We start from the raw sequence: 27,614 nt of genomic DNA, 5'->3' as shown, positions 1-27,614 counted from the left end.
TTGCTTTAAAATGCCATGTTCCTATGAACATACAGCCTCTGAAAGAGAATTACTACTGAAAATGGCACACAACCAAAGCTTCAAATAGGGACACTTTTTCAGACAACCACACACAGCTGGATGGAGACCCCTCCGTCCTGTGTTCCACTCTGAGGCTTTAGAGAAGCATCAGTAAAAAAAGTACAAAAAAAGCCACTAGAAGATCCATGACCACCATCTTTGGAGAAACAGGGAAACCTCCATTCAGATCCCTGCCATTACCAAGTGCGGAGCGTTCTGTTGCATAGACAAATGCAGCTCAGAAGTACCGACCTCCCAGGAGATGCTGCACACAACCTGCTCCTTATAAAACAGCTGCAATAGAATCCCCGGCCTATGGGATGGGACGGCCAATTGTCTCACTGATATTTTTGCTCCAGACAAAAGAGTTGTAAAAGATGGATCGCATTGGGAACACCACCAAAACCTTTTAAAGAATGTTTTAAAGGCTTAAAGGTAAGCACACACATGCCAAATAAAACACACCCTCCTCTCTTGGGAGACACTAATTCTTGCCCGTGGTGGTTTGTAAGAGTTTCCTCTGAAATAATCTGATGAATGAATGGACAGATTTTAAATGTTATTGCTTAGAAGCCATCACATGTTAAAGTGTCTGTGAGGCAACAAATCCAATTCTCAGCATCAGTAGTTTAATTCGTTAAGACTTGGGGGCATTTTGCTGTTATTGTTTGTTTTCCCCTCCAAAATATTGCAGTCCGACCATCTCTATGAAATGATCACCTAATAAAGATGGATGCTATTTATTTCCAAGCCTCACACTGCACCAGTTCTCATGCTTGAACAGCCTTTTGGTGTGCAGACATAAGGCGAAGGTATCATCCCATAGCACAGAGTCTGAAATCCTCTGAACCTTGTGCTTGTTTTCAAGTTCTGATTTCCCTGTTAGAACTTTCAGGAGAGATCATGAGACAGAAAAAAAACCCTTGGATATTTATTAATACATATATTTGAAAGATTATTTTCTTAATGTTACAAATATAAAAAGTTATCAGTGTTTACAAATAGTCAAAAATGTCCAAAGTACAAAAAGATACAGTACATTATTACGTGGAAGTGATTGTACTCTCTGGCACTGGAATCGGCTTAATACTGTGGGCATGCACAATAGACACCAGGAAAACTCATGCATCAACCAGAACAAATAAGGGAAGAGGACAACTACTGTTTTCTCTGATCACAAATTCATTGCTTCTGTTAGTTTTCGTTCCTCAGGAATACCATTTACCTGGAAATAGACAAGAATTCATAGAGTCCATCAGTGGCAGACGATGCTTTAACCATACAGAATCAACCGGTATCACAGCATGGAGGTGCTGTTTATTCATCCTGGGAACAGGAGGTTTAACTGGGAGTACATCTTTCTACTTCAGACCTCACACTTCACTGGGAGACTGCAAAACTCCACATGGAAAACAATGTATAGGCTGCACGTGCACTATTGAATCTTTTGCGTTATAGGAATATCTTGCACCTTTGTTTGCATTCTGACCACATGAAAGTCTGCCTGGAACTCTTCTGTTCAGGAAGAGCAAACTGGCTGCTACCAAATTAAGTACTTCAGAAAATACAGACACAGGAGGACTTTTTATGGCAGTCACTTTTATGGGGTCACTTTTAATGGCAGTTCCTCAATGCAGTTTGCAAGTGACTAACCCACGTTAACTTACAGTTCAGACCTTCTGTCAGATTTCTCTGCCAGCACCATACAGTGCTACCATGAGATTTTGCCTCTTTTTACTGCAAGACAGACCGACATTCTTATAGCAAAGCTGTCATAATGGAGCAGATGAAATTTGTGATGGTTTTTTTCCTGCCCTCTAAGTGCCCGCAGTAGTGAGCATTCAGAACTATGCTAACTTTCAGCCCAAACCAGTGCTGGAGGATACAGGTGGGTACTTTCAGGATCATCCACCATTTCCAGTACATGTCTAATAAAGCACACAGAATGGCAAAGCCAATAGCACAGCATTAAGGCTGAGCTTGTTTGGTTTGGTTTGTGGTCTCTTTTCCTTTGTTTCTCTGGATGTTTTTAACTTTCAGATTAAAAACAACAACAAAACCCAACAAAAACCACAAGTGCAGAAGCATCTCTTATATACTTGCCTCAAATCTTTGAAATGTTGTCATACGAAATTCTCCTTCAATCCCCGAAAGCAGTAATGAAGAAGAAGGATTTGAATGAAAACAAAGAGTAGCTTATGTAGCCCCTAACATAACACAAATCTTCCTCTCAGAGCCGTAGTTCATACATAATATTCTCTATATATGTATTTACAGTTTTGCCTAAATACCTCTTTGAATACTGAAAAACTCTACTTTGGGCTCTACATTTTCCTTGTATCCTTATGGCCTTTCCCATGTGGAAGACTGCATCCTTCCAGTACCTGAAGGGAGTGTATAAACAGGAGGGGAAAAGACTGTTTATGTGATTTGATAGGGATAGGACAAGGGGGAATGGTCTTAAACTGAGACAGCAGAGGTTTACGTTGGATATTAGGAGGAAGTTTTTCACCCAGAGGGTGGTGACGCACTGGAACAGGTTGCCCAAGGAGGTTGTGGATGCCCCATCCCTGGAGGCATTCAAGGCCAGACTGGATGTGGCTCTGGGCAGCCTGGTCTGGTGGTTGGCAACCCTGTGCATAGCAGGGGGTTGGAACTGGATGATCATTGTGGTCCTTTTCAACCCAGCCCACTCTATGATTCTACAATCCTTCTCAGCACTGACGCACTATGTAAAGCGAGCAGTCAGCCTTAGTCAGCACTCCAACAAGGAGCACTAACGGCCTCAGCCAGTATGCACTGTGAGCTGATAAAATGGTGTAAGAGCGAGGACTGAGACACTGGAGACTGGCAGCACAGATAGCGTCTCTCAACGGATTCCCTACTATCAACTGTTCATGCTTAGCAACAGCAATAAGAAGCTCCTTCTTAAGTGCTTAACTAGTACTAGTAGCAATGAGAAGTTTTGATTTTGTATTGAGTTTGAGGGAATCTGAAAAACATTTAGGAAGCTGGCTGTACTTTGCTGTTGCAATGGAATATTATTTATATGAGGAGGTATCTAACTCAGCTGTACCGAATTCCAGTGTCTCACAGTGAGTCCTGATACAGCACTTCTACTTGCTCAAACAAGGCCATCTCAACACTTTCACCGAGGGATCCAGAAATGTCTGTAATGACAAGGCTGCAACACTTAATTCTATTTGAAAAGGTTTTCCACTGACTGTAGGTGTTTCCATTGCCCACTGATCATTTAAAAGTCACAGTACTTTTTTTTTTAGCACTGACCTGCACTCTGCTGCTGTGGAATCTGAGTCTGATGTGGCAGGTTCCTACAAAACACAATGGAATATCTTTAATGCTTCCGCACCAAGTCTGAAGTACGTTATGCGTGAAACTTCAGTAGGTCAATTTAAAAGTTGTGGGTGTTTTTGCTTACGAAGCAGCAATCGAGTTTTTGCTTCACAAACACAGCTGTGAAGAAGTCACCTGAGTCCATACAAAGAAGAGTGAGTGAGTTTCAAGGGATAGTTCCTGTGATTTTAAATAGCTACTGGGCTCATAGGGTCAAACTTGGTGAAAGGCCAAATGTAACCACCAGAGGTTTCTGATGTTCTACAGAGTTCAGTTTCCAGTAGTGATGAATATGGGAGAGGTGACAGTCTTTGCCAATTAATTATTGACTGCAGAGCAAACAAACATTCACTGCACAGCAGAGAAGTTCTCTTACTGAGGCAAAGTTAGATTCTGTGCCCTGCTTAAGTGCCTGGGACCACATATTAAGGTTACTTTTGCAGAAAGGAATGAAGGGCTGGAATGCAGATGAAGTGGGTAGGAACTGTGTGCACAACTGCAGAAAGCCTTTGTCTCCAGCTCGCTTCTTATAAAAACACTTACCCACAGGGTTGACTTTCTTTGCAATTAATCAATTGAGTATAGGCAGATACACACAAAGTTTTACCATGTCGTGGTCTAAGTGTATCAAGTAAAGAAGGGAAATACCATCTGGAAATACAGCTTTGACCCTGTATGGTTTCTTAAACTTGTCCGTACATTTGGGATAAATATATACTCACTCAAAAGTCTTTGTTTCTTTTAATTAATTGCTACTGTGAAATAACAAGGCAGAACAATTCACAGCACAAGGGATAAGTCATACCGCTGTACTTGCCGGAGATTTTTGGGGAGTAGAATTTAGCTTAGGGACAAGCTTCTTAGGAAGAAGAAAATACATAGTGTATATCTACATTATGAAGGGAACACGGGGCAACCAAGTGTGTATTATGGCTGAGTTGGCATTGGAATGGTATAATGAGGTACAATATAAGTATAATATTTATATTTATGTAATGGAAAACTCTCTCCTGTTCCATGCTAACACTTTAAACACAAACTATGAGTGACAGGTACATGACTAAATACTTTCAAAGATTGGATCTTACGGGGCTGCTGTTATTTTTTATACCAGTACTCCTAAGAGGCAGGCTTTCTACAGTGGAACAGTCTTAACTGATTCCTCTGTCCAAAGTAGGTTTTCTCCAAAATATGAAGGAATTTGACTGCTCTCCACGAAGCTTCTTGCCAAGTTTGCAGCCTGAAAACCCACTCATCATCACAGAAGGCCTTCATTTCTGCTTCAATTACAAACATCAAAGCAATCCTGAGCTACAGAGCCACTCATCCCTATACATTTCAGATGGCAAGCACTGCAAGAGGTAAATTATGTCACAGAATAAGTGTTCTTCAAGAAATGGAAACACTTACTGTTGTGTTTGCATCAGCGGCATGCTAGTATTGTCGTAGTTGTCTGGGTGAAGGGGTGGCACGATCTCACCAGTAACTGGGTGGAACACCGGCAGCGTTGAGAGAGGCCACGCTATCTCTCTGTTTTTAGACATGTCACGGAGCTCTTTGGTTGATTTCTGTATCGCACTATGGTGGACCAACTGGATGCTACGTGAAAAGGAGATAAAATAGTGAATACATGTTTTAATTGCTCTAAATGGACAGATTTTCACAACTATTACTTCTTAAAGGAAGTTGAGGACTGATGCATGCTACAGACTCAATAGTGCACCAACAAGAAACCTTTACACAGGTAATTGAATAAATGTTGGATATATATGATTTTGAAGGAGGTAATTATGCCACTAGATTGTGCTGTCTGGATGAGTATTTTGCATAGGATCCACTACTGCGCAATATACTGACGCTGTTCGGTTTATTTGCTGCATTTAGAATAAGTTTAGGTAACTCCTGATTCTCATGGGATGTACATAAAAACTCACAAAGAATTAATTTTAAGACACTCCATGCCGTAGCAACTGGACACCTTCCAGGGTATTCCTTCTCCTGTCCCCCGCTCTCAAGATACAGACTGGGAGGTCCGATAATCAGGAGAATATCTTTAAGGCCCCCTCCGACCTAAGCCATTCTGTGATTCTATGAACAAATTGTATTTTAGGATATTTATTTTAAGAGAACTAATTTATTTTGAATTCATAGTTGTTAATTTCAAACCCTTTTTATTCTGATTCTTCTATCCTCGCCAAGGCTCTGATTTAAAAGCAGCTTTCACATTTATGAATTAAACCATGGGTTAGAGAGAATGACAGAAGATTATGACACACATGTATGAAGTGTGACGAGCTACTGAGAATGAAAATTAAATGATAAAAGAAAAATAACAGGAAAGAAGACACTTACTCTGGTGTTTGCATGTTTCTCTTTTCCCTAAAAACAAAACAAAATTTATGAATTAAATAATAGCATTGATAGTTGGAACATTAAGTCTATCTGAGGATGGAAATAGTTTGTGATCCAGAAATGCTGACAACGTTACTGCTAAACGCAACTTGGCAGCATTTGCAGCTGGGTTTAGGATGAGGCCTCGGTGAACGCACGTGTAGGGATGCTCTGATGACAGACACGTACAGACACACACACACATGGAGAAATGGAAATGCAAGTTAAAGAACAAGCTTCTGGCTAAAATAAATTCCGTGACAAAATGAAACTGTAGTTTGTGTAAGAAATGGCAGGAGTTACGCTACTTGCTGCTTTCCGTTTAGGCTTTGCTCTTAGACATCTAAATTCAGTGCACATCCTCAACCCGCTTCTAAAAAATTAGCAGTTTAGAAATTACTTAATATTTTCCTGAGTCATCGATCCTTTATTAGTATTTTATTTGTTCGGGGGGAGATAAATTTCATGTTTATGTGGAGATTTTTAACCCTATCAGCTCAAACATTTAGAGTCCCTATTCGCATTGCCTTGGAAATCACTGTATGCGGTTGGATAGCTCAGTATTTCAGTACAGATGTCTTCTGGCCTGTTCTAATTTCTTCATTTTTAATGAACTGAATGGACTTCTATTAAATATACTTCTATGCATTTTAACCTCAGAAAAACCTGAAGCTTCTTATTAGTGCGTTAAGGTACTCACACTCCTTCCCGTCGGCAGCACATGATATAGGCAAGTATGAGAAAAAGCACCAGTGCTACTGCCGAGGGCACCGCCAGTGTAATGAGGAAATCCGAGTAATAGTCTCTGCTTTTCAGTGTGTCAGAAGGCGGCCTGTACTCCCCGCCATCAGGCAATATCCCCTCTCCACGAATCACCTCCTGAAAGGTGGAAACTTGCTTTGTATTGTCAACCTGAACACCACGGAAAAGAAAAAAAAAACAGAAAAAGACAATTATATCACAAAGGAAAAGAGTGTAAAACCAAGAAGCACTCAATCAACAAGCACATAGAATAGAACCTATGTTGCGCAATAACATTTGTCCAATTCTATACAATTTGGCCCATTTTTACACAATCCTTTCATTTTGTCAAAAGCTTCTGACAGAGATGATGATTTTAAAATATTATTTTATTACAGTACTATTTTCTTTACAACAACGCTGATTTCTGTGTGAATACATTAATTTCTCGCTGATCTTCCTAAATAGCAAGACTGCCCTCTGTAGTACAAAGGTGGCAGAGACGAAGAGTACCTCTCAGTGTCCTATTGAGCTTCACATAGGATCACCAAGGTTGGTAAAGACCTTCAGGATCATCCAGAACAAGTGTCCAGCTGTCACCAATAGCTCCCACTAAACCACATCCCTCAGTAGAACATCTAAATGTTACCTGAAATCCTCCTGGGACAATGGCTGCACCACTGCCCTAGGCAGCCAACTCCAGACTGTTTCTTGTAGCACCCAGAACTGCAAGAGGCAGTAGCTGAGCTGCTGAGGGCTGAGCAGCTCTCTGCCACCCGTCCCACCTGCAGCAGGAGGCATGGGGTGCTCCTGGGATGAGCACTTTGTTTAACAAACCCAGACTTCCCAGGTTTTCCTACCTCCTGATCCAAATAACTTCCAGAAGGCTGCATTCCTTGCCACGTGCTTTTTCTTTTAACACCTGTATCTAAAGTTCCTAAAAATACAAGCTTTTTGGTTGCCAAATTTCATATTGCATTGAATTGATGGCCTTTCCCATAATCTCTCCATTTTTTTACTCTTATCATCTTCATCTACCTAACTGAAAATAACATGTATTTGCCCTCCTGCTTGTCCTTCTACCTGTTTGTGAGAAATCTTGCAATCGATGGGGACGCTTTTATAATCTGCAATTTAATTCACAAAAGGGCGCATTAAAACTTGCGTGGGGGATGAAAAGGTTTCCAGGTAAAGCTAGAAAGAATGTATTTATAAAGGGTAAGACTCTCCACTCATCAACATTCTGCAGAATATTTTACCCTAGGTACATCAATTCCACCTGTCTGCTTAGGGGAACCTCCAGACCTAGGCAGCTGCAGTAAAACCATTTATGCACTTACTGATGTGAGAGGCAGATGTTCACACAGGGGATGAGAATATCAGACAGCAGCATTACAAGGAAGGAAGTATTGTCCATCTTTTCAGAATATAGGACCAACTAACTCTTTGATGTAGGCGTTAATTGCCCAAGTGAGTTCATACAGTGGGAGGAAGAGGATGCCGTGGTTTTATTTTCACTCACTGGTCAAGGTTATGGTTATGGGAAATGGAGCTCAACTTTCCCAGTTCACAGATCTCAGAGGATTTTCTGCCCCTTGTCTTGCCTGAGGAAGGCTTGGCTCTATTTCTTCTTTGAGGCACCATGTTGTAGACTGCAGAAACAATGCTATTGGCAGGAGTAAACACCCCTACAACTGTCTAAATTCAGTTATTAGGGCACGCTGCCAATACAAGTGCCAAGTGCCAAGTTTAAGAAAGTCAAGCAATTATCTGCTGCAGAAAATTATGCTTCTCATAGGGAGTCTGTTCCTTTTACACATCCAAGGTGACCTCGGCCTTTCTCAAGACAGCAGGACAGTGTTGCTTCGTGACTGGTTTATGAGCTGCTGTCACACCTTTTTCCTGGAGTAGTCCTAACAACTCGCTCTTCATTCTGCACTTGCAGAACTGATTATTTGTGCATTACTGTACTATTCCTCTGCTCCTCCTTTTGAAAAGAACTCCATTATTGTTTCTGAGGCTATTGCTCCTCTGTCTCACTGTCTTCCTGAATTCTACCTTGTCCTTCTATGCACATGCAGTTTCTTTCAATTCTGTGGGGCCTGCTAGCCTAATTTAATAAGCACATTCCACCATCCATCATATTAATGGAGAATGGCAAGGAATTATTAGTATTTCTGCTGCAATTATGGCTATCCAACCAGTTCTCCACTAAATCCATAACGGTTTCATCTAGGCCACGTTTCCTCAGCTTACTACTATATAACTACTATACATTTCCTCAGCTTCCTACTTACAGGATGGTGCCAAAATCATTGTCAAAAAGAAATGACATCTGCTGCTGCACCTGTGTTCTACTTCTGTCTTGTAAAAGGAAATAAAAAACTTGACATAGTTTGCTCCTGTTAAAGGCCAATTGCCTTCTGTTTTTCAGGTGTTGCCGAAGTACTCCCATATACACACACCTTGTGCAATTTCTCAACAGAAAGCCAATAAGAAATAAGTAATCTGGATATTCTTTTGATAACAGGCATCATTTCCAGCTTTCAAACAGCTTTCCTAATTCACAGTGAATGGAAGGGAAGTGTTGGAGGCTATCTAATGGACTTTGTGAGTGAATAACATTTCTCATCCTTAACAGTTTTTGTTTATACTGTACACAATCCTTCCACATCTCCTTTTCAGTTTCCTCTTGAGTAACATCTGAATGTTGCTCACCAATTGTCCAGTTTTATTTTACGCACCTTCATCATCTTTGTTCAAACTTATCTGCAAAGTCATATTTGGATACTGGACCAGTTCATGGTTTTCCTTACCAAAAATAAGGAAAAAATAACAATAAAAACCTCTTTGTGGATTATAATCCTCGAATGGAAAACAGACCTATTTTCGGACATTGTTCTTCTTGTACTCATCTGACCTCAGGAAGAGAGTTCCTGTTTGTTCTGATTTCATCAGCCAAGACTGTTCTCTAATTCAAATCTTTTTAATAATTTTATCATCTTTTCCAGTTTAAGCAAATCGGAAAGTTACTTTGACAGCACAGAAATATTATTTAACTACTCAGTGTTGTAGACACAATATTTGGTCTGGCCAGGCTGGCAAAATTCTTACCTAAATAATGCCTAGACTGAAATACTGTGCTTCAACAAAAATCATTTTTATGCACTAATAAAACAACTCACCAAAGAGATTTTACACCAATCAATATGGAATTGAGTACGAAACTTTTTGTCGCAAGTTATTGAAGGCTCCATTTCTTGACTGCATCTCAGTTGATTCTGTGGGTTTTCCACTTCCCGTAAGCATGACGAGAATGGAACATCTGCACCAACCATCACGTACACACTGCAGAAAGAGATGAATGACAGATCCTTTCTTATATATTACTTCACTGAAAATATCTTTTAATAAATAACAATATATATCAAAAGAAACCTTTAATTTTGCCAGGGAAATGCACTGCCACAACCAGTATTTTGGAAAGACCGGATCCTCATTATTTTATAAATGAACTATCATATTTCAGAATAGAATGCATGGTTATGAATTGCATCTGGAAATAATGCATTCCTGCAGTTTACAATCAAGTATCTTAACTCCTCATATACCTCAAGCTTATACCTTTCATCTGTCCAGTGTTCCTGAAGCACATAATAAGGGATCATGGATTTCAGTAAGAAACACTATAGCTACACATGACACTGTTAAACACTAAATGCTCGTGGAATGGCTTAGATTGGAGGGGACCTTAAAGACCATCCTGTTCCAATCCCCTGCCACAAGTAGGCTTGACTGTCACTAGATCAGGCTGTCCAGGGTCCCACCCAACCTGACCTTGACTGCCTCCAGAGATGAGGCATTCAGAACCTCTCTGGGCAAACCATTCCAGTGCCACACCAGTTGTAAGTAAAAAATTTCTTCCTAACATCTAACCTAAAGCCACCCTCTTTCAGTTTAAAGCCACTTCCCTTTATCCTATCAGAAACTGGAGTGACTTTGTATCCTATACTCCATACCATTCTGTTTCAAAAACTTTTATTTTGTAAATTGTGAACTATTAAATACTCAAAAGCCATATTAAACAGCTTCTCAATATTAAGATTAGGATTTCAAACTCAGAATGTTTACTACTATTTTGTAACTAGTGGACTTTATTAGTATTTATTGGACTGTGAAAATCAATGGATGGGAACTGTTACTTGTAAATAGCATGATAAATCCCTGGTATAATGGGGGCTTGGAAAATAAGTAAACTTTTCATATCTAACCCCAACCTGGATTTCCAAAACATAAAACAGCAATTTCAAAGTTTCTAGAGAACCTGAATAAAATACTAAGCCTTTCAGTAAGAAAAGAAGAATAAAGCAAATCTACCAGACTGATACGTGTGCTTACCCCTCCTTCATGTCATTAATAGGAAGTGGAACTCTCCCTCCCCTGTCTAGTGCTGAAGTAATGTTTATAGCATTCAAACGTTCTGGCTGCCATACATTTTTCACTGCTCCAAGAAAGTCTCCAAGAACTTCACTTGCTAACATCTCTTCTACATTCATATTCCTTATGAAGAATTCCGCTTGATATGGTAATGGAAAATCTAGTTGTAATGAAGAAGAAAGAGTTTGGCCTTAAACAACAACTTTATAACAAATAATTTAAAGCAATGATTAATTCAAGACCTCTTTAAGATTGATAGGCCTTTACAAAAACCTTGTATTTAAAGTAGCCCACTTTGAACCTAAAATGATTACATTTGTTTAAATAACAGTTAGTACCATTAGTTATTACTGAGACTGAAAATCGCGAGTAATTCATGAAGTTACTGTGAGATGGAAGAAGGGACTAGAGGAAAAGATTCTCAGCTCCTGAAACTTCATTAAATAAAGTCACGTTCATGCTAACGTTGGGGATCAGAACTGTTACCTTGCTACCAAAAAATCTTAGCACACAGTTTCAACTGCAGGATTGCTGTAGAAAGTCCTGTGCTGAAATATTTTATATTATGAAATGTTATTTCAGAAAACACAAAATACTTGAAAATACCATGACATAGCTTTACCTGACTGAAATAACGTAGATAAAGATGAAAAATTGAATCAAAAGAGGAAAACCTGTCTTACATCCCCTTTGTGCTCCTACATTTGCTCTGAAGTCCAGACAACTGTACGTTGTTCTTTATCTTTAAAAAAACAGGGTCCAAAAGATTCTTTTAGATCATTCAATTAAAACCTCAAGAAGCTACTTTCTGTACATACCTTCTGCTGACATTATATTAATGATCAAATTATGTCTTGCTGTCTCAAAAGTACGCCTGTTATATGCAGTGATCTAGAATAAAAAAAGAAATGATTACAAAATGATGATGGAAATACAAAGATTTAGGTAAATGAAACAGTGAAAATAAGTAACTTAAAAATGCTTATCTTCTAAATGTTTGGGTTTTTTTCCTGTTTGATACAGTACTACCTTTAAGTCAGGACACCAGAATTTCATCTATCAGTCCACAGACAATACAGTTATCTATGGGATATATCCAAATGTGATATATTTTAGTCCAGATAACAGTTTTCTGCCACACACATATGTTCTTTCCTGTTACCTTTAATGTAAAAAGAACCATAAGCAAAGATGGGTTTCTTCATTTTCCATTCCAACCCACACCCCAATGCTGAGATCTACATTTATTGATGGCTCTTAGGGATCTAGACTAACTAGAGACATGAATAAAAGATTATTGGGAGCCAAGCAATTGCAGTCTTCAGGAATAGGACTTAGTTTTATCCCTAGTCTCAGTGAGGTTTTACAGCGTGAATGGATTCACAAGCATTGTAACACAAGTAGTTTTGAATAAGCATAATGTCAGCTCCTTCTAATTACGAGGTTTTGTCCAACTGATTCATCAACCCATGACATCACCTCAGGTGTCATGACATGGTAGAAGTTAAGATTTAGGTCAAGGATATGCAACTGCTTCTCTCAGATGCTCAGATGGTAGTAGGAAGCTTTCTACTAGAAGCAGAAAAAACGCAACCTGCCCACATCTCGTAGTATGGAATTAATTCAAAAGCCACAAGTAAACATAAGTCCACAATGAAGTAATCTGTATGTTGGGAAGACTCAGTTCACATATAGGCTTGCGCTCGTTCGTGCAGTGTAGGTCTTGATTTAGACTCTAGAATGTAAAAGCACTAGCCATTTTTAAAAGGACAATTTTAAATAATGGTTTCCTCTACAGAAAGCTAACTGGAGTCTGCAAGTGCTTTCATACATGATTAATTTTGCAGATGTGATTAGTCACGCTGAAATCAAAAGTGAATTAAGCATGAGTAAAATTATCTGCCATATAACTTAACTTTGGAGTTGTCATTCTTAAGGATGACAAGTATATCAAACACAATTTAGAGAAAAAAAAATCTCATCAAAGGCCTAAGACGAAAGTACAGTTGAAGAAGCAAAATGGCTGAAGCCAGTTAATTAGCAGATTTTCCTTGACACTGTGAACTGCATGGCGTCTCACTCATTCTGCTACCATATACATGACAAAGTATAGCCCTTTTTCCCTTTCGGTTGCTGCTCAGTGAATAACTGATGCTGTTAAACATTTGGATAGTTGACTGTCAAAACTAAAGTAGGGGGTTCTGTCATCACCACAACTGTATGAACCAAATTAGGTACATGAAACTGCTAATTAAAATAAAATCCGTTGATAAATACAAATAATAAACCAGAGAATATTTGATGAAAAATAATTTAATTAAAAAAACATATAAATTAAAACCTGTTTACTGATTGAACACAGTATTGCCCATTCTGGCCCATATTTAGGGTAGAATGCTACAAAGTTCAGAACTCAAATATCTGAAGGAGTACCGTCATTTAGAAACTGTTTCCATTTTGTTTTCAAAAACTAAGAGGCAATACGTGTTGACAAACAAGAAAATACCTCAATGACGGTTGGTTTGCCCACATTTTCCACAGTTGGTGAACCATACAGCACTCCATCACTATACGGTGTCCTCTGTATATAGCGGAGCCATCCAGGTCGGTCAGGGTAACCCATTAAGTTGGTATTAAATGTTATGGGATCATTGCTTATTTCACCTAGATAGGAAAAGCAATATTAGAATATTTACAACAAATTGTTATATGCATTGATTTTGATATTTCAATTAGAAAAATCTTATTCTGACTTCCAGCTATGTCTTCCAAACACATTCAAAGAGAGGAAAAAAAATAGCTAATCCTTAATACATCAGAAATATTTGGTTTCTTGCTCAATACTTGTAAGTATAAAGAAATTCATATCTAAAAAACATAACCAGCTACAAAGATGAATGCCCTTGTACTTCCTAGACTTTCAGCGAGCTCAGAGCTACTGGGTCTGATTTTTCAGTTCCACCTACAATCAAATCATCTAACCTCCCTACTGACAAAAGCACAAAGGTCTCAGCCCTTTAATTCCCAAAATTTTTCCTCTGTACTCAGTGCTGGTGAGCCAAGTATCCCAAGTATTATGTTGATATTTGGGTCTCTCACTACAAGAAAGACATGCAGGCCCTGGAGTGCATTCAGAGAAGGGCAACAGGGCACTTGAGAGGTCTGGAGCACAAGTCTGATGTGGGAGTGGCTGAGGGAGCTGGGGTTGTTCAGTCTGGAGGAGTCTCAGGGGAGAACTCATTGCTCTCTACAGCTGCCTGAAAGGAGGCTGCAGCGGGTTGGGAGTCAGCCTCTTCTCCCAGGTAACCAGCAATAGGACTAGAGGGAATAGCCTCAAGTCACACCAGAGGAGAATCAGGCTGGTCATTAGGAAGAACAGCTTCTCCAAAAGAGCGTTCAGGCACTGGAATGGGCTGCACAGGGAGGTACGGATGGAGGATGGGGTTACCATCCCTGGAGTTGCTCAAGAAAAGTTTAGATGTTGTACTGAGGTTGACACGGTTGAGTGGGAAATACTGGTGACAGGTGGATGGTTGCACTGATCTTAGAGATCTTTTCAAGCTTGGTGATTCTATGAAAAAAGGACTCTTAGTTACTTTTTATTATTCATTTTACTTTAACAATGACTCCAGAGACAGAACGTGCCTGGAAGGGCTTAGCAAAAAGTGTGGCCGTGTAACCATTGATGCTTGAAAGCTTCTGTTATCTAGAAGTAAAAACCTTCAGCACAACAGACTGACAGTAGATTTATTTATTCTTTTTTTGTGGTTCCTACTGGTACTCTTTCAAATGGCTGGTTTCAACTGCTTATTTTAGCTTCTGCAGATGAAGTCAGCCATGGCTGGGGACCGGCAGAGCCTCAGTGGCACAGAGCCGTGCAGACCCATTGTGCATCTGTGTGCACACATGTACACTGATGCCCTCAAGTTCAGCCAAGAGATGGCATCTGCACTGATTGTCAGACGGTGACAATTGAAGGTGACAGCAGGCTGCCACTGAGGGAAGAAAACAAGCCCTGTGAAGGAAGGAGAAGTATCTTCATCTGAGGAACACATACAAAGAGCTGCCAAATGGTGACTAGCTTTCAGGCTAGCTCTTCCACATCTGGCTGTGGGTGAGAGGATCAGAGCTGTAGGAAGGCCACACTAACCCAGCACCAAGATGCTGTGCGAGCTTCCTCTCAGCTCCTTTGGGCTGTCACAGTGATCTATTGACACAGTAACTGAAGTTCCAGCATCACAAACGATTTGGGGAATAAAATCTCAAAAGCTCTGGTGATACATTTCTGGTTTTCCACTGTCATATCAGTGGCACAGTACAGCCTTAGTGGCAGATATAAATATAGGTGCCATGCAAGCAGAGTAGGCTTTGGTCTTACAGCCAGATTCTGATATGATCACAGCCTGTCTGCCGGTCAGAAATTTCAGACTATCTGAAATCACACTAATGCTGCAGGAGAATGGCACAGACTGTGGCTGTGGGGATTTGAAAGTTAATCCATCAACCCATAACCAGTAATGCCCAATCTTTTTCTCCTTTTATTTCTTTTAAATAGGAATAAAGCTTATGTTTGTACTTCGTTAAAAAAAATTACAGTAATTACAAAACTTATGCATATATTCATTCCCTTTCGTTGATGTAGGACAAGATGTTCTCTCTTTCTCTGTTCCTCTCCTAAGCTTGTTTATTCATATTCTGCCCTGCCATTGATCAGTCCTTTGGCTTTAAATTAGATGTGTGTCAAAACAACATAGACAAGAAATAACAGCTCTCTCCCTGCAAGCTAACTGCCTAATAACATTAAACTCTGTCTAAATATAGAACTCAGTTTGAATCAAAAAATGGTTTTGTTTTCAGTGAAAGAAAATCATTGCATAGTCCCATATTTATCTTCACCTTTTGCCTCAGAGTGAAAATGCCCCTTCGTCAAGGGCCTCCATGCTACTTCTGGAAGACTGATCAGATAAAAGGCATTTTGATCAAAAGATTATTATTACACTTCCACCAGCTGATATTTCATGGGAAAGCAAAGAAAATGAATACTTCCTAACCTCTGGTATACAGTGTATGTTATGATGCCTTTTCAAATTAAGCTCATTTTTCAGAACATGGGTACATGCATTGTTTCACAATAACAAAATAGAAAACATCTGAAGATATTTCAGTAAAAACAAAACCTATCCTTTGCACACGATACACTTCACTGCAACACATGTTAAATATATCTAAATCTTTAAAACACTTTTCTCAACATTTTTACATAACATGGAAGATCTTAGCATCCCATACCAGGCTTTGGGTAAGGAGGAAATTCCCCCTTAAAGTACTCTCTCTCCAAAACATGAACAAAAAGAACTCCAGCAGAAGGGTATACATTCCGATCAGAGTGCACCTTAGACAGAATCGTGTACACTGAAAAGCAGAAGGAAAGATAAGAGACAGAAAAAAGCAAAAATGAGACATGCTCTAGATCATACCGCATGCATTTCAATAGCAACGTGGGCATCTGGGAAAAGGAAAGCAACAAATATTAGATACCTGTTAATACGTTTTTTAAAAAGGTTGCATGGATTTAAGAACAGGATGCAGAGCAAATTCTCTCTATCCCCCACAAGATCCCTTCCAAAGCTGCAATAAGCAAAACTGGCGGCATTAGGATTTTGTAAGTAGCACAACATATTTATTTTTATTACAAGGAAAAAAATGGAGGGAGCCCGCTGTAATTTTTATAGTTGGTTTATTTGCAATATTACATAAATAAAAGCACATTAAACAAGTGATACAATCACATTTCCTTAATGTTATACAATACAAGTAAGGAATACGAGGGATTCAGAGGAATCTTTGCAATAAACAGCACACATTCCTCACTAAACAAAAATGGCAGATTTTTCAGTTCTGGGGCAGAAAAGAGCAAAGCAGAGCAATTCACTTCAGCTAAGGATTTATACAGGTCCTTACAGTCAGATTTTCTTGCACCAGAAGTGTCAAATATCCTACACATAAACATCTGTTTAGAGAGCTCATGCCTGAAGATGTTACGCTTGTATGGAAAATGGCATTAGTAATTATAGGTCAGTCAGGTGACACTGACTGCAAATAAGCAAACAAAAAACCAAAGCCACATCTTGCAGGATTTAAAGCTAAAAAACTGAAGGAAACTTATTTTAGAACAATATGCCATTTATGCGCAATTACAATCTCGGATGATGAAAGTATACCTACTTAGGTATATTTTAATGAGCTAGAAATGACACATGAAATGCATAAAACTCACTTGATTGGCAAGTTCCAATTTCAAGGGTAGATGGAGAATACCGATCTAACAGATGTCTCACAGTATTTTAACAGGACTGACTCTAGGTCCTATTACTATTCCATGTTATTATTAAGTCACTGACCTGCAAGAGTCAATCGCTGTGATAAATTTTGTACATTAAATGAGCATTACACAAGTCGTAAATAAAGATAAGCCACAGACACAGAGATACGCAGTGCCTGCCTTGCTTGCTAATTGAAAGAAACTAGGAGAAGTTACATCTGGAGGCCATTCAGCATGGCAATACCGCATTATGGAAGAGTGATCCTCAAAGAGATTTTGGTGTTGCCGAAACAAACTCACAGTTCCTAGTAGATGAAAGAGCTAATTTCAATGCTTGGGTTAATGAGCAAGAAATACCAGAAGTTCATATCAAGCTCAATTTTCTAAACCTGCTAAAATTTCCTCAGACTCATCATTATGCCAATCTTCTCATTTGAGATCTACTTAAAAGAAACACTACTAATTAGGAATTAATCACAGACATTCCACCCCTCGTACCACGTACTCCTTGTGGAATCTATCTCACCTAATTTTAGATGCCTACAGAAACAACATCCACCACTGAGTCAGCCAGGCTCCTTTTATAGTCAGTGAAGAGAAACAGACGCTTCGAGGGGTTGATTAATTTGATTTCTCCTGTAAAATGAGATGAATCATGTCCTAGATTCCTCAGTGCTCTCTCTAGATCTCCACTTGGTACAGCCAAGAAGAGAGCAAACATCTGTACTGTAGAGCTCTACATTTAATTGCGTATATCCCAATCTTCTCAGACTGATATCTGGAATTTAATCACCTCAACCTCTCGATACACTGTTGATCAAATTCCGCATCTAGAAAATTTCCATTAAACATCACTGCCTCAGTAAGACACCATAAATAATGAATTATCTTCTAAGGATTGATGACAGGATCTTTTTACTGTTAGGAAGTGTTAGATGCCTAGCTTGAAGTAAGAATCAGCTATTTTCCTACTAATCTATCCAAAACTGGTTGGAAAATGATCAGCCGTGCTCATGATCCCTTATTTATCTGTGTAATGATCTGCTTATTGAAGTTGTTCTTTCTCAGTTTTAGAAGTTCCTTTCGCAGCAGTACTGAATAAGACTGGCAGTAAGATTTTATCTTAAATAATTAAATTAGACCTTGGAATTTAAATTTAGTTCATAATTTTTTTGTTGATAAACCAGCTATCGTAATTTTAGTTATGTAGACCGAAGTACAAAGTTTTGATTTGCAAAATTAAAGTTAATGATCCCAAGCACTTCTGTGTTTGCTTCTGTGAATAAGCCATAAATACAGCAAGAAAACTTTAAATGCCTCCAAAAGATCTTCAATAAAAGCTGGAAGGGCTCCTATGACATTAATGAGATTCTTCACAGAGCAGAAAAGCTAAGAAAAATACAGTGGCTGGTTGAAAATATGTTAAATCTCAATATATATACATATCTTTTTTTACAGTTGTGGTTCTTGGACGCTTCAGTGAAGATCAGTTTCAAATAGGAAGAACAGAGAAAAAACAATGTATATCTTCTCTATAAATGATAGGTTTAGAAAAAAATAAAGTTAACAGAACCAGAAGTTATAGAAGTTGCCAATCTGAACAATCTATTTCTCGTATCTGGTGAGAAATCTATTGCCACCACTAAACTCACACATCCCTAGCAATGAGACATTCTCTCCTGCTAAGGTAAACATACGACTAAGGATTCTCACTAAGATCTCTGATATAGGCATGAAAACAATGCTTCTTTGAAGGAAAAAAATAAATACATCTTACAGTGACAGATACAGCGTAATGACACGACTCTGGAGGTTAAGAATTACAAAGTTCTTGCCCTCCCTGTCTGTCAGAGAAGCTCACCTTTCTTTCCCCAGTGAACTTCCTTCAGAATCAGAAGGGACCTGATGTGTCTTCAGCTTACAACAGTAATCACAGCTTTCCAATAATGAAACATGTTAAATGCTATTTTCTCCAGAGGCTTTTAAAACCCACAATTAATTTCCTAAGATTGCCTGAGACTGAAGAGGAATGTGTAATCATCCTAAGTGATCCAGGGATGAAGCTTGAACACACAAAGCAATCTCTAGATGTGTATCTCATACAGCAACTGCCAAACGTGTGTTGGCTGGGCAAATTCTGGGGATTCTGAATGAATTCAATAAAACCACAGAGGAGAAATCAATTTTTTTTCACTATGTGGGATCACAGCAGATCCCTAACAGGAAAAAAATGATAATAAAATAGACAGTACTAGCATCCACAACAGCATTGTTATTGTTCTTCTTTCTTCTTTCTCAGTCCCTCAGATCTACACAGAAAGGCCACAAGTTCTGAAGATGAGGAAAAAAGAAAAAAAAAAAAGTAGATAAATTGGGAACGAAAGGTTGGAAAACGTACATCATCTTCTTTGAACCATACAGAGAAACTGCCCCAGCTGTTCTTCTTGTGGAGATCTTGAGCACAGGCACAGCCAGGAAATCAGCTAGGACTGTATCAGCCTCCAGTCCAGAAGCTGTTAACAGCCACGCAACAGAGCTTGTTCATCAGATACAGGTGCCTCTAGCCCACGGAAACTTCAGATGATTCACCATGTTTGTTACAGTTCTGGATATTGATGATTTTCACGGGGGGAAAAAATAAATAACCACATAGTTTCTTTGTAAATTTCATTGAGCTCTTTCCCCCATTGCCTTTATAGCAGAAATCCTAAAAATACCTTGATTTAAGGGCCAATTTAGACTGCCTACCTGGATGGGAAGTTAATGCAATGCCAGCAGGCCCTTTTCAGCTAGAATACCATAGCTACAGTCATTCTATGTATACCTTCACAAAAGACAATAAAATAGTCTTTTTAGGTATGCTTACACAGGGATTCTTTTTAATTGTTTCAGAGAAGTTACTGTATTAAGCAAACGGCAGAGATACTTCCAAGCAAACAGCAGCAATAAGAAAATATGCAATATTAGGTGTACACACAGCCATTATATCAAGCAAAGCTACAGCTGCAACAGAAAAAGTTGGGGAGAACTCACGTAGACACACAGGTCTGCAAATGCTTCAAAGACTGAAGAAATGCAAAATCTTCCAGATTACTTACCTTGAAATAGCACCTTATTCCTAAAACAAGGACATGACTGAAAAAGCAAGAGTAATATTAAAAGCATATTTGACTGAACCAACATGGGGTTTAAATTTATGACCTAAACTCACCATTCTTCTCAACAGCCTTTATTCTGCTGATAATATAACTGTTGGCTTGCTTAGTCTTCCAGTTAACTGTTCCATTACTGCCATCAGCAGAGCTTAACAAAAAAGCTTTTCAGAATAAAACAAACAAACAAACAAAAAATTAGTCAAATCAACAGACTTCCAGAAATTAAATATCAGATGGGATCAGATGCCTTCTCAACCTGGCTTTGTATTTAGTCAGACCTTAAGAATCTTAGGTAGCAAAACAATGGTGTTTGACACAAATATTTATCAGTATATAATATTATTCCCAATGATCACACTTTTACATTCATTCTCCAAATAACTGCAATAAGTGTGCACTAAATCCTTAAGCATCTGTAGACCCTTCTGTGGACACGATTGTGCTGGTAGGAAACACAATGAGGCACATTCTGTGATAAATATATTTGCACTGGTAAAATCTCATTTACAGACTAAGACATGCTGAAAGTTACTTTCGCCATCATAATACATTAGGACCAAAATAGGGAAAGTAACATAACCAAGAGCACAGATTTGTTTATATGAAGATGCTGGCACGTGGGACTGAACATCTTGCCTTGCAGCATAACCAATAATTGATGCTGAGAAAAGAACCAGTCAAAAAGTAGTTATCTTCCTCCCATACAGCCAGAGAACTGCCTGAAGTGTTCCAATCAGAACAGCTGAAGGCACAAGGTTTAAATGTGATGAAGAGCAAAGCATAAAGGAGAGTGAAAGCAGCTGTAGAGCTCTGCTTCAGCTGTAGCAGAACTGCCTCAAGAAGCTCCTTCTTCACCTCCAGCTTTTTGTTCTCTTGTTCCCCTTCCTCTGTGATGAATGATGCATCAGTTGGTTGTACAGTTACATGCCAACTGAAAGTGCAGATAAAGGGAACTGCAAGTGAGATGCTAGGAAGGGGAGGATGGCCATAATAAATAGTGTTTCTTTTGACAAACTTCAGGAATACAAACTGCAGCCAGAAGTTGTTATCAGACTAACATCTTAACCTGCGTATAAAAATAGCTGTGTCGGAAACATGTAGCAGTACTTTGTCTCAGATACATCTTTGTTGACAAACGTGCATTCTAAATATGTAACTATCATTTATACTACCAGCTTAAAAAATAGTGTTAACTTCTGCTGGCACAGCTACATAGGCCAGCTATTACCTTACTGACATCACGTTGGATTTAGGAGGTCAACAGACGTTCAACAAACACTGAATCTATGCACGTGGATGAGACATTTGTTAATGCTAATTTACCCCAAATGCCTACAGTTAATAGAGGTTAAAGTGCAACGACTCCCCTTATGTAGTGAAATAACCATTCCAGTACAGTAGTATTTCTAAATTCTGAACTCATTCAGTTTTTTATATTTTCAATATACACAAATGATCCAGTTCAGCAGAAAAAAAAAATAAATAATAATAAAAATAAAAAAATTAAAAAAAAATAAAAAAAATTAAAAAAAAGCATTACATCCAGTGTTTTTACATGTGTCTCACAGGACAGTTTCTCCCTGCTGAATTGAACTACCTATGGGTTGTCCCACTCAGTGCTGTGCGTGACCTTCAGTGCAAATTTGTAGTAATAAGAATGGTCAAGAAGTTCCAAAAACAAAGGAAAACTAAAGTTGTTCCAGTATTCCAGATGGATGAATGAATGAGGAAATCAGAGTGTTTTCAGCTAAACACCAATCCCAAGCAAAACGATTAGCATCAGATTAACAAAGAATTAAATGGAGAAGATCACAGTCAACAAGGATTTAATGCATCTTTTCAAACTGATTCTTTTGATGAATCTGATAAAGACAGCAATACTGTCATGTTACCGCTGGCCATAAAGCACATCACCCAACACTTCAAAAAAGCCCAATGCAAAATCAGTTGGGCATCTTTAAGCATAATAAAAACTATAAAAGAAAAAAAAGGGCAGGTTCCAAGATGCATTTCTAACTAGAAGTGCTCACTGTCTTTGACCTGTCCACACATTTCCTATCTTTAGCAGTGGGTATCCTATGCAGCAGTCCATATGGGAGCTGGAAAAGTATGATTTAATCAGATGCCACACTTTACAGTGTAATGCTTATATATATATGTACATGATCATATAGGTGGTGTTTTATATATATACAGCACCATCTATTTGATTTTGAATGGCAGATACGAAATGAGACATACTACCCATTCAACAGTTTTCACCATAAGGAACAGCAATCTCAAGCAAGAGAACTAGTCTGATGGATAATTCATTTGTTATATCAGATTTCTGTTACGTCTCATAATGTTCTGGCACTGGTCTTATGCTACTGGAATGTTTAAATATATATATATATACGACCTGAATATATGTATATACTGCTATAATTGGCAGATAAAAGCAAAGGCAGGGAGTACTGGAAGTGACAAGGCACTACACAGAACACTGAGCTGTTCGGCAGGTTTAAGGTGATTGCTGATGTGCTCTTCAATAGCATAAAAAGCAAATGCATACCCAGGAACAAAGAATGCATGCCATACTTACATTACAGAGCATGCAATTTGAGGATCCTGAACTCTGATAACAGAAACTAGGGAGACGTGGCAGGTAATGACAGAAGCTGGTTGAACAGAAGCTTTCAGTAGATTGCTGCTTAGAGCAGCCGTTACATAAACAAGTGCATACAGGAGGAGCAGGGAGATTTTCTTGTTGTGTTTGACAGATACGATCACCAAGTGCTGTGTCTGGTATTTACACGGAGCCTTCAAGCAGCACAGTGACAACATGAAGAAAGCTCAGGGAACATCTGTGAATGTGATTAAAGGACAACGAAAGAGGTCTTATACTAAAGAGTGCAGGGGTTCATAGTCATTTTTATTGAAGAGAAATTCTAGAGATAATGTGATCAGCTTTCTTCTCAGTGTGAGTACAAGGTTAATGGTGTCAGGCTCTTCAGTTTGCTACACGTTACCAGCTGCCAAGGCACACACAGGAGCAACCGACAGCTCCATGCACCAGACTTGATCTACTGGGTCCTCCTTCTTTAATTGTATTTGCATAGGTCTTACATGAAGGTTTTAAATATGAATATTTAACAGCAGAATGTTAACCAGAGAAGATATCCCCAGCATGTTCTGCCCACATCACAATCCGAAGAGGGCCTGACTACCACAGACCAATTCACCTCCCCCACTGCTGTACGGCCCTCTAACAGTTGCCCACCATTCTGCACTGCTCCCTGTCCTCCTCCTTACTGCTTTCTCAGCATGGATCTCTCCTCAGTCTCTCCCACTACTAATGCAGTATCCAGCTTCACCTCTCAAAACCCTGCATTTCCCCCTTCTCGATAGTTCCATCCCTATAAATGTTCCTACGATTATCTGTGTCCAGTAGGTAATGGTATCTGCCCGTTTCTGTTCCATCCATTGATGACTGTAACATCTGCACATTTCAAGATGTGATTCCTACTCACTTCTTGGTTGTGTCTAACTTCCCATCTTCATGGCTTAGACAACCACTAAAAATAATCTACATGAAAAAGACATTTTGATTGTTCGTGTTTTAATTGTAACAACATTTAGGCAGAGTCTCTCCTACTTCGCTGGAGGGAAATGTCAAATGTAGCTACAGTCATGAACTGATGGACATGGAAAGTTGCCCTATTTTTACCAGTATTATTATTAGGTATTACAATTAAACAGTTACCAGACCTGAGTTCCTTCTTCAGTACTAAGACAGCACTGTCACAGGATACTGGTTATTGAGCAATGAAAGCACATTTGTCCTAAGACATTATGTTAATTCATCAAGATATACTCCAGAAGAGTCCAAAAGTAGTAGCAAACTATATATTCTTGTCTACTTCAGAAGTTTGTTCTTCTCAGTTTGGTTGTTAACAACCTCTCTTCTAAAGAGAAGGTTTTATCATGGTGACTAATATCTGAAGTTCTGTAAGGAGCTCTTAACCAAGTATAAATACATCGTGAACAAAAATAGGCCTTTCTTTACATACTTAATTTACATCTAGAAGATAAATTCCTAACTTCTTGCAGTCTGCCTTTGGGATCTCTAAGACATCTCCTAAACTGCACTACCCATAAGTAACGACCTTCTGTAATGAAAAGCATACTAATGGAATGACTCTTCCCTTCTACAGTTATTTATCCAAGCAAGTACTTCCTGACAATAGATTTGATTTATAGATCTGCTCCAGACCAGTACGAAGACTTAACAGGCATCATCTTGACTAGCTGATACTCAGAGCCCTATATGAGGAAGAAATCTTCATTTGTCCTTACGGTGCAGGGATTCAGCCCTTAATCTTTGTTCCAATCGCCTGTGACTTCATAGGGCTTTCAAACAAGCATCTTCTAGCAGCCCTGCTGAAGGAGAGGAACCCCAGCTCAATCTTGGCCACACAGCACACACACCAGTGCAAACGACCCCACAGTGATCCTGCACAGTAAACAGACTACAGAGTACAATTTTTGCTTGTGCACGGACTAATTCTTAGCCAGATGACCCAATTCAGTAGCACTGTACAAGTGATTTAGTGCCCAGAAGGGAAGTACTGAAAAACACTAACCATGGAAGGGCAGGAAAGCACTTTCTGGCAGCTTCATGACAAATGAATGTGACTACATAATCACAGCTTTTGAAGTGAGAACCAATAAGCTCCTACTTTATTTTGACCACTTTCATAGGGAAGGACCAACACGACTCAACATGACTCTGTTGATCTTCTGATCCATTACCAACTCAAAACAGATTCCAGGATCGCCATGGGCACAGACAACTAATATTTCACTCAAGAAATACAAGGCAACTGCAAAAGAGCCACCTTCATTCAGCTAACTTCTTGATAACCATTCATCCTTTACAAGCAGAGCACAAGGACAATTCACTGGCCAGCCAAACTCTACCATGGTAGAGCACCTGTATTTTTCTCACATAAATTTCTACTGTCAGAGAAAAAGACACAGTAAAGAACTGTCTAATTTGTATTAGAAAAGCTTAACCTTAACTGTCACTTTCAACAATGTCAAGACCCGTTTTTTCTTAGCAGTGGAGATGATCATCAGCTCCTGTTTGAGAGTCATTTCCTGCAATCTAAGCGAAATACTTGAGATCACATATGGGACTCTGGAATCACTCTTTGAACCCTTAAAGTCTCTTGAAATCCCTGAATTTTGAGTTAATGTTCTATGGGGAAGGGAAGAAGTCAAGACAGAGTGACCAACAACCTGGACTTCTGGCAGCAATTCACCTCCTTCAAAAAGTCCAAGTATGTAATTCATAGATATTCAACAAGCACAGAAAACAGAAGTCAGGTTTCTTCTGTAGTCAAGTGCTACAAGAGAAACAGGAAAACCTGATCTCTATTGGTAAAAGAACTCAAATCTAATCACAGGTTTTGTGGCTCTTCCCATGTTCAGTTTTTGTCTGTAAGGCGTATTTTTGCCCCTAAGCAGTGCTGCAGTACTACAGCATCTACTTAAGAGTGGAAACAAAGAGGAAGGATTTTTATGCAGGGCTGTGGTTTTTCTCAGGGCCAGCAATCCTAGTTGGACGTTCTCCCACACTGTCATAGCTGAGAGGTCAGGTTCTGGAAAAGCTAGGAGATGGGTTCGGCTGGAGGGCTGATATTTGAGTGCTACGATGCAAACGATGTTACTTGTTTTGCTTACAAGGGAAAAAGAGAATAAAAAATAAAAATCAAGCTAGCACTTGGGAAATTTTATACCATTTGAACTGCAAGAGTCTGTGTAGTAGCTGAATTCAGTCCAAAGACACATTGCAAAATCCTGTTCTACTGAAGACAAAAGGCTATATACGTATCACGACAAAAACAATACCGTTCACATTTCCTTCTTTTTTTATCCCTCTCACGCAATCTATTCTGCAGTTTGAACTTAAGAAAGTCTGAAGCAGAGAAGTTAACCCTAAAGAAGTCCTCAAAACTTCTTCCTTTACTGGAGAGCCTGGATTAAGCTCACAATTCAGCTTCCAGAAGCTCATCTCAGTAGAGCCTTTTTAGACTTATTATCTTAGCTGACAGAGAGTTCACCTCAGGACTGCCATAGTTTTCCCCTGGTTGCTATGCCACAGCTGTGCTCTGTAGAGGGAGACAGGAGAGGCAGGACGAATTTCCACATTAGGAGAAAGCAGCATCTTGCAGTACCTTCTACCCAAGAGATTCAGAGTTTTATCCTCGCACTGAACAGCTAATGTTTCCATGCTAATTGCATCTCTAATACCTCCACTGCCTCACGACACACCTGCTGTCAGTACCCTATGGGAAGTACAGCCACGCACATAAGGTATTAGATGTTTATTCAAACGTTACTCAAGAAGATACTGAACAAACCATTGTTTTTCAGATGTTACACCTCACGTCGCAAAACAACCTGGAGAAATAAACTAGCAGCGGATTTTGCTGCCCTGGGGCTAGAGCAGAGCCCTGCCAGCACTGCTGGCAGCGGGTGAGCAGGAGCAGTTGGAAGTCTCACACTGCAGAACCCTGCGGGTGCGAGACCGGAGCATTACGTGATAGACGTTATTTGCACGACGAGGGAGAGAGCCCCAGTCCCGCCACAGCTGCACTAAGCGCTCGGGCTGGTAAATAGCTCCGAAAGGCGGGGCGGGACGTGAAAGGCCGCTCTGTGCGCGGGGCAGGAGGGGACCGAGCTCCCGTCCCAGCCCGAGGAGGCAGCGGCCCCGTTCCGGCACGGAGCCACCCGACCGCGCAACGCCTCTGCGCCCGGGCCCGGCCCCGCCGCAGGCATCGCCAAGCCTCCCCGGCCTCAGCAGTGTGGGCAGACCGCCTTCGGGGCGAACCGTAACTGCGCCGACCCGCGAGGGAAGGAGACCGACGGAGCCGAAGCCGCCGCCGCGTTCTCCAGCCGGGCCCGCGCCCGCTCTCCGCGCTGAGCCGCCGCCGTGACCGACCTGTCAGCAGCAGCGTGGTCAGCGCGCCCCCGCCGCGCGGCCCGGGCCCCGCGCAGCACCGCATCGCCGCCCGTTCCTCCGCCTGCTGCTGCTGCCGCCACCGCCGCCGCATCCTCCGCCCGCCGCCGCCTCGCCCCGCGGCCGCAGCATCCTCCCGCCCCGCCCC

General features: G+C 40.0%; 1 protein-coding gene across 5 annotated transcripts; it reads right to left on the bottom strand.

Annotated features, from left to right (window-relative positions):
- Positions 1–967: 967 nt before the first annotated feature.
- SGCE (sarcoglycan epsilon) lies at positions 968–27,614 on the bottom strand. 5 transcript variants are annotated; one of them, XM_072330489.1, is made up of 12 exons: positions 27,449–27,614; positions 20,517–20,621; positions 13,490–13,647; positions 11,802–11,874; positions 10,945–11,143; positions 9,732–9,894; positions 6,506–6,717; positions 5,767–5,793; positions 4,825–5,013; positions 3,349–3,392; positions 2,164–2,198; positions 968–1,285 (listed from the first exon to the last, which is right to left on the bottom strand). In XM_072330489.1, the coding sequence occupies exons 1-12, from the start codon at positions 27,558–27,560 to the stop codon at positions 1,235–1,237; spliced, it is 1,368 nt and encodes a 455-aa protein (XP_072186590.1). In that variant the 5' UTR covers positions 27,561–27,614; the 3' UTR covers positions 968–1,234. The 5 variants fall into 5 exon arrangements, with proteins under 5 accessions (XP_072186590.1, XP_072186589.1, XP_072186592.1 ...); XM_072330488.1 differs by lacking the exon at positions 20,517–20,621 and adding an exon at positions 16,273–16,395; XM_072330491.1 differs by lacking the exons at positions 2,164–2,198; positions 20,517–20,621 and adding an exon at positions 16,273–16,395.

Source organism: Excalfactoria chinensis, chromosome 2 (assembly GCF_039878825.1).
Source record: "Excalfactoria chinensis isolate bCotChi1 chromosome 2, bCotChi1.hap2, whole genome shotgun sequence".
NCBI classification, from domain to species: Eukaryota; Metazoa; Chordata; class Aves; order Galliformes; family Phasianidae; genus Excalfactoria; species Excalfactoria chinensis.
This window is presented reverse-complemented; position numbering and strand designations above follow the sequence as displayed.

Bases quoted from the DNA above. Each gene is read 5' to 3' on its own strand.
- SGCE (XM_072330488.1), bottom strand. From the start codon at position 27,560: ATGCGGCGGCGGTGGCGGCAGCAGCAGCAGGCGGAGGAACGGGCGGCG. The intron at 13,648-16,272 runs GTATGGGATGCT...TTTCCTATCTAG, and splicing joins TCCTCCTTACCCAAAGCCTG to GTGAAATAAGCAATGATCCC. The intron at 1,286-2,163 runs GCAAGTATATAA...GTCTATTTCCAG, and splicing joins CAACATTTCAAAGATTTGAG to GTAAATGGTATTCCTGAGGA.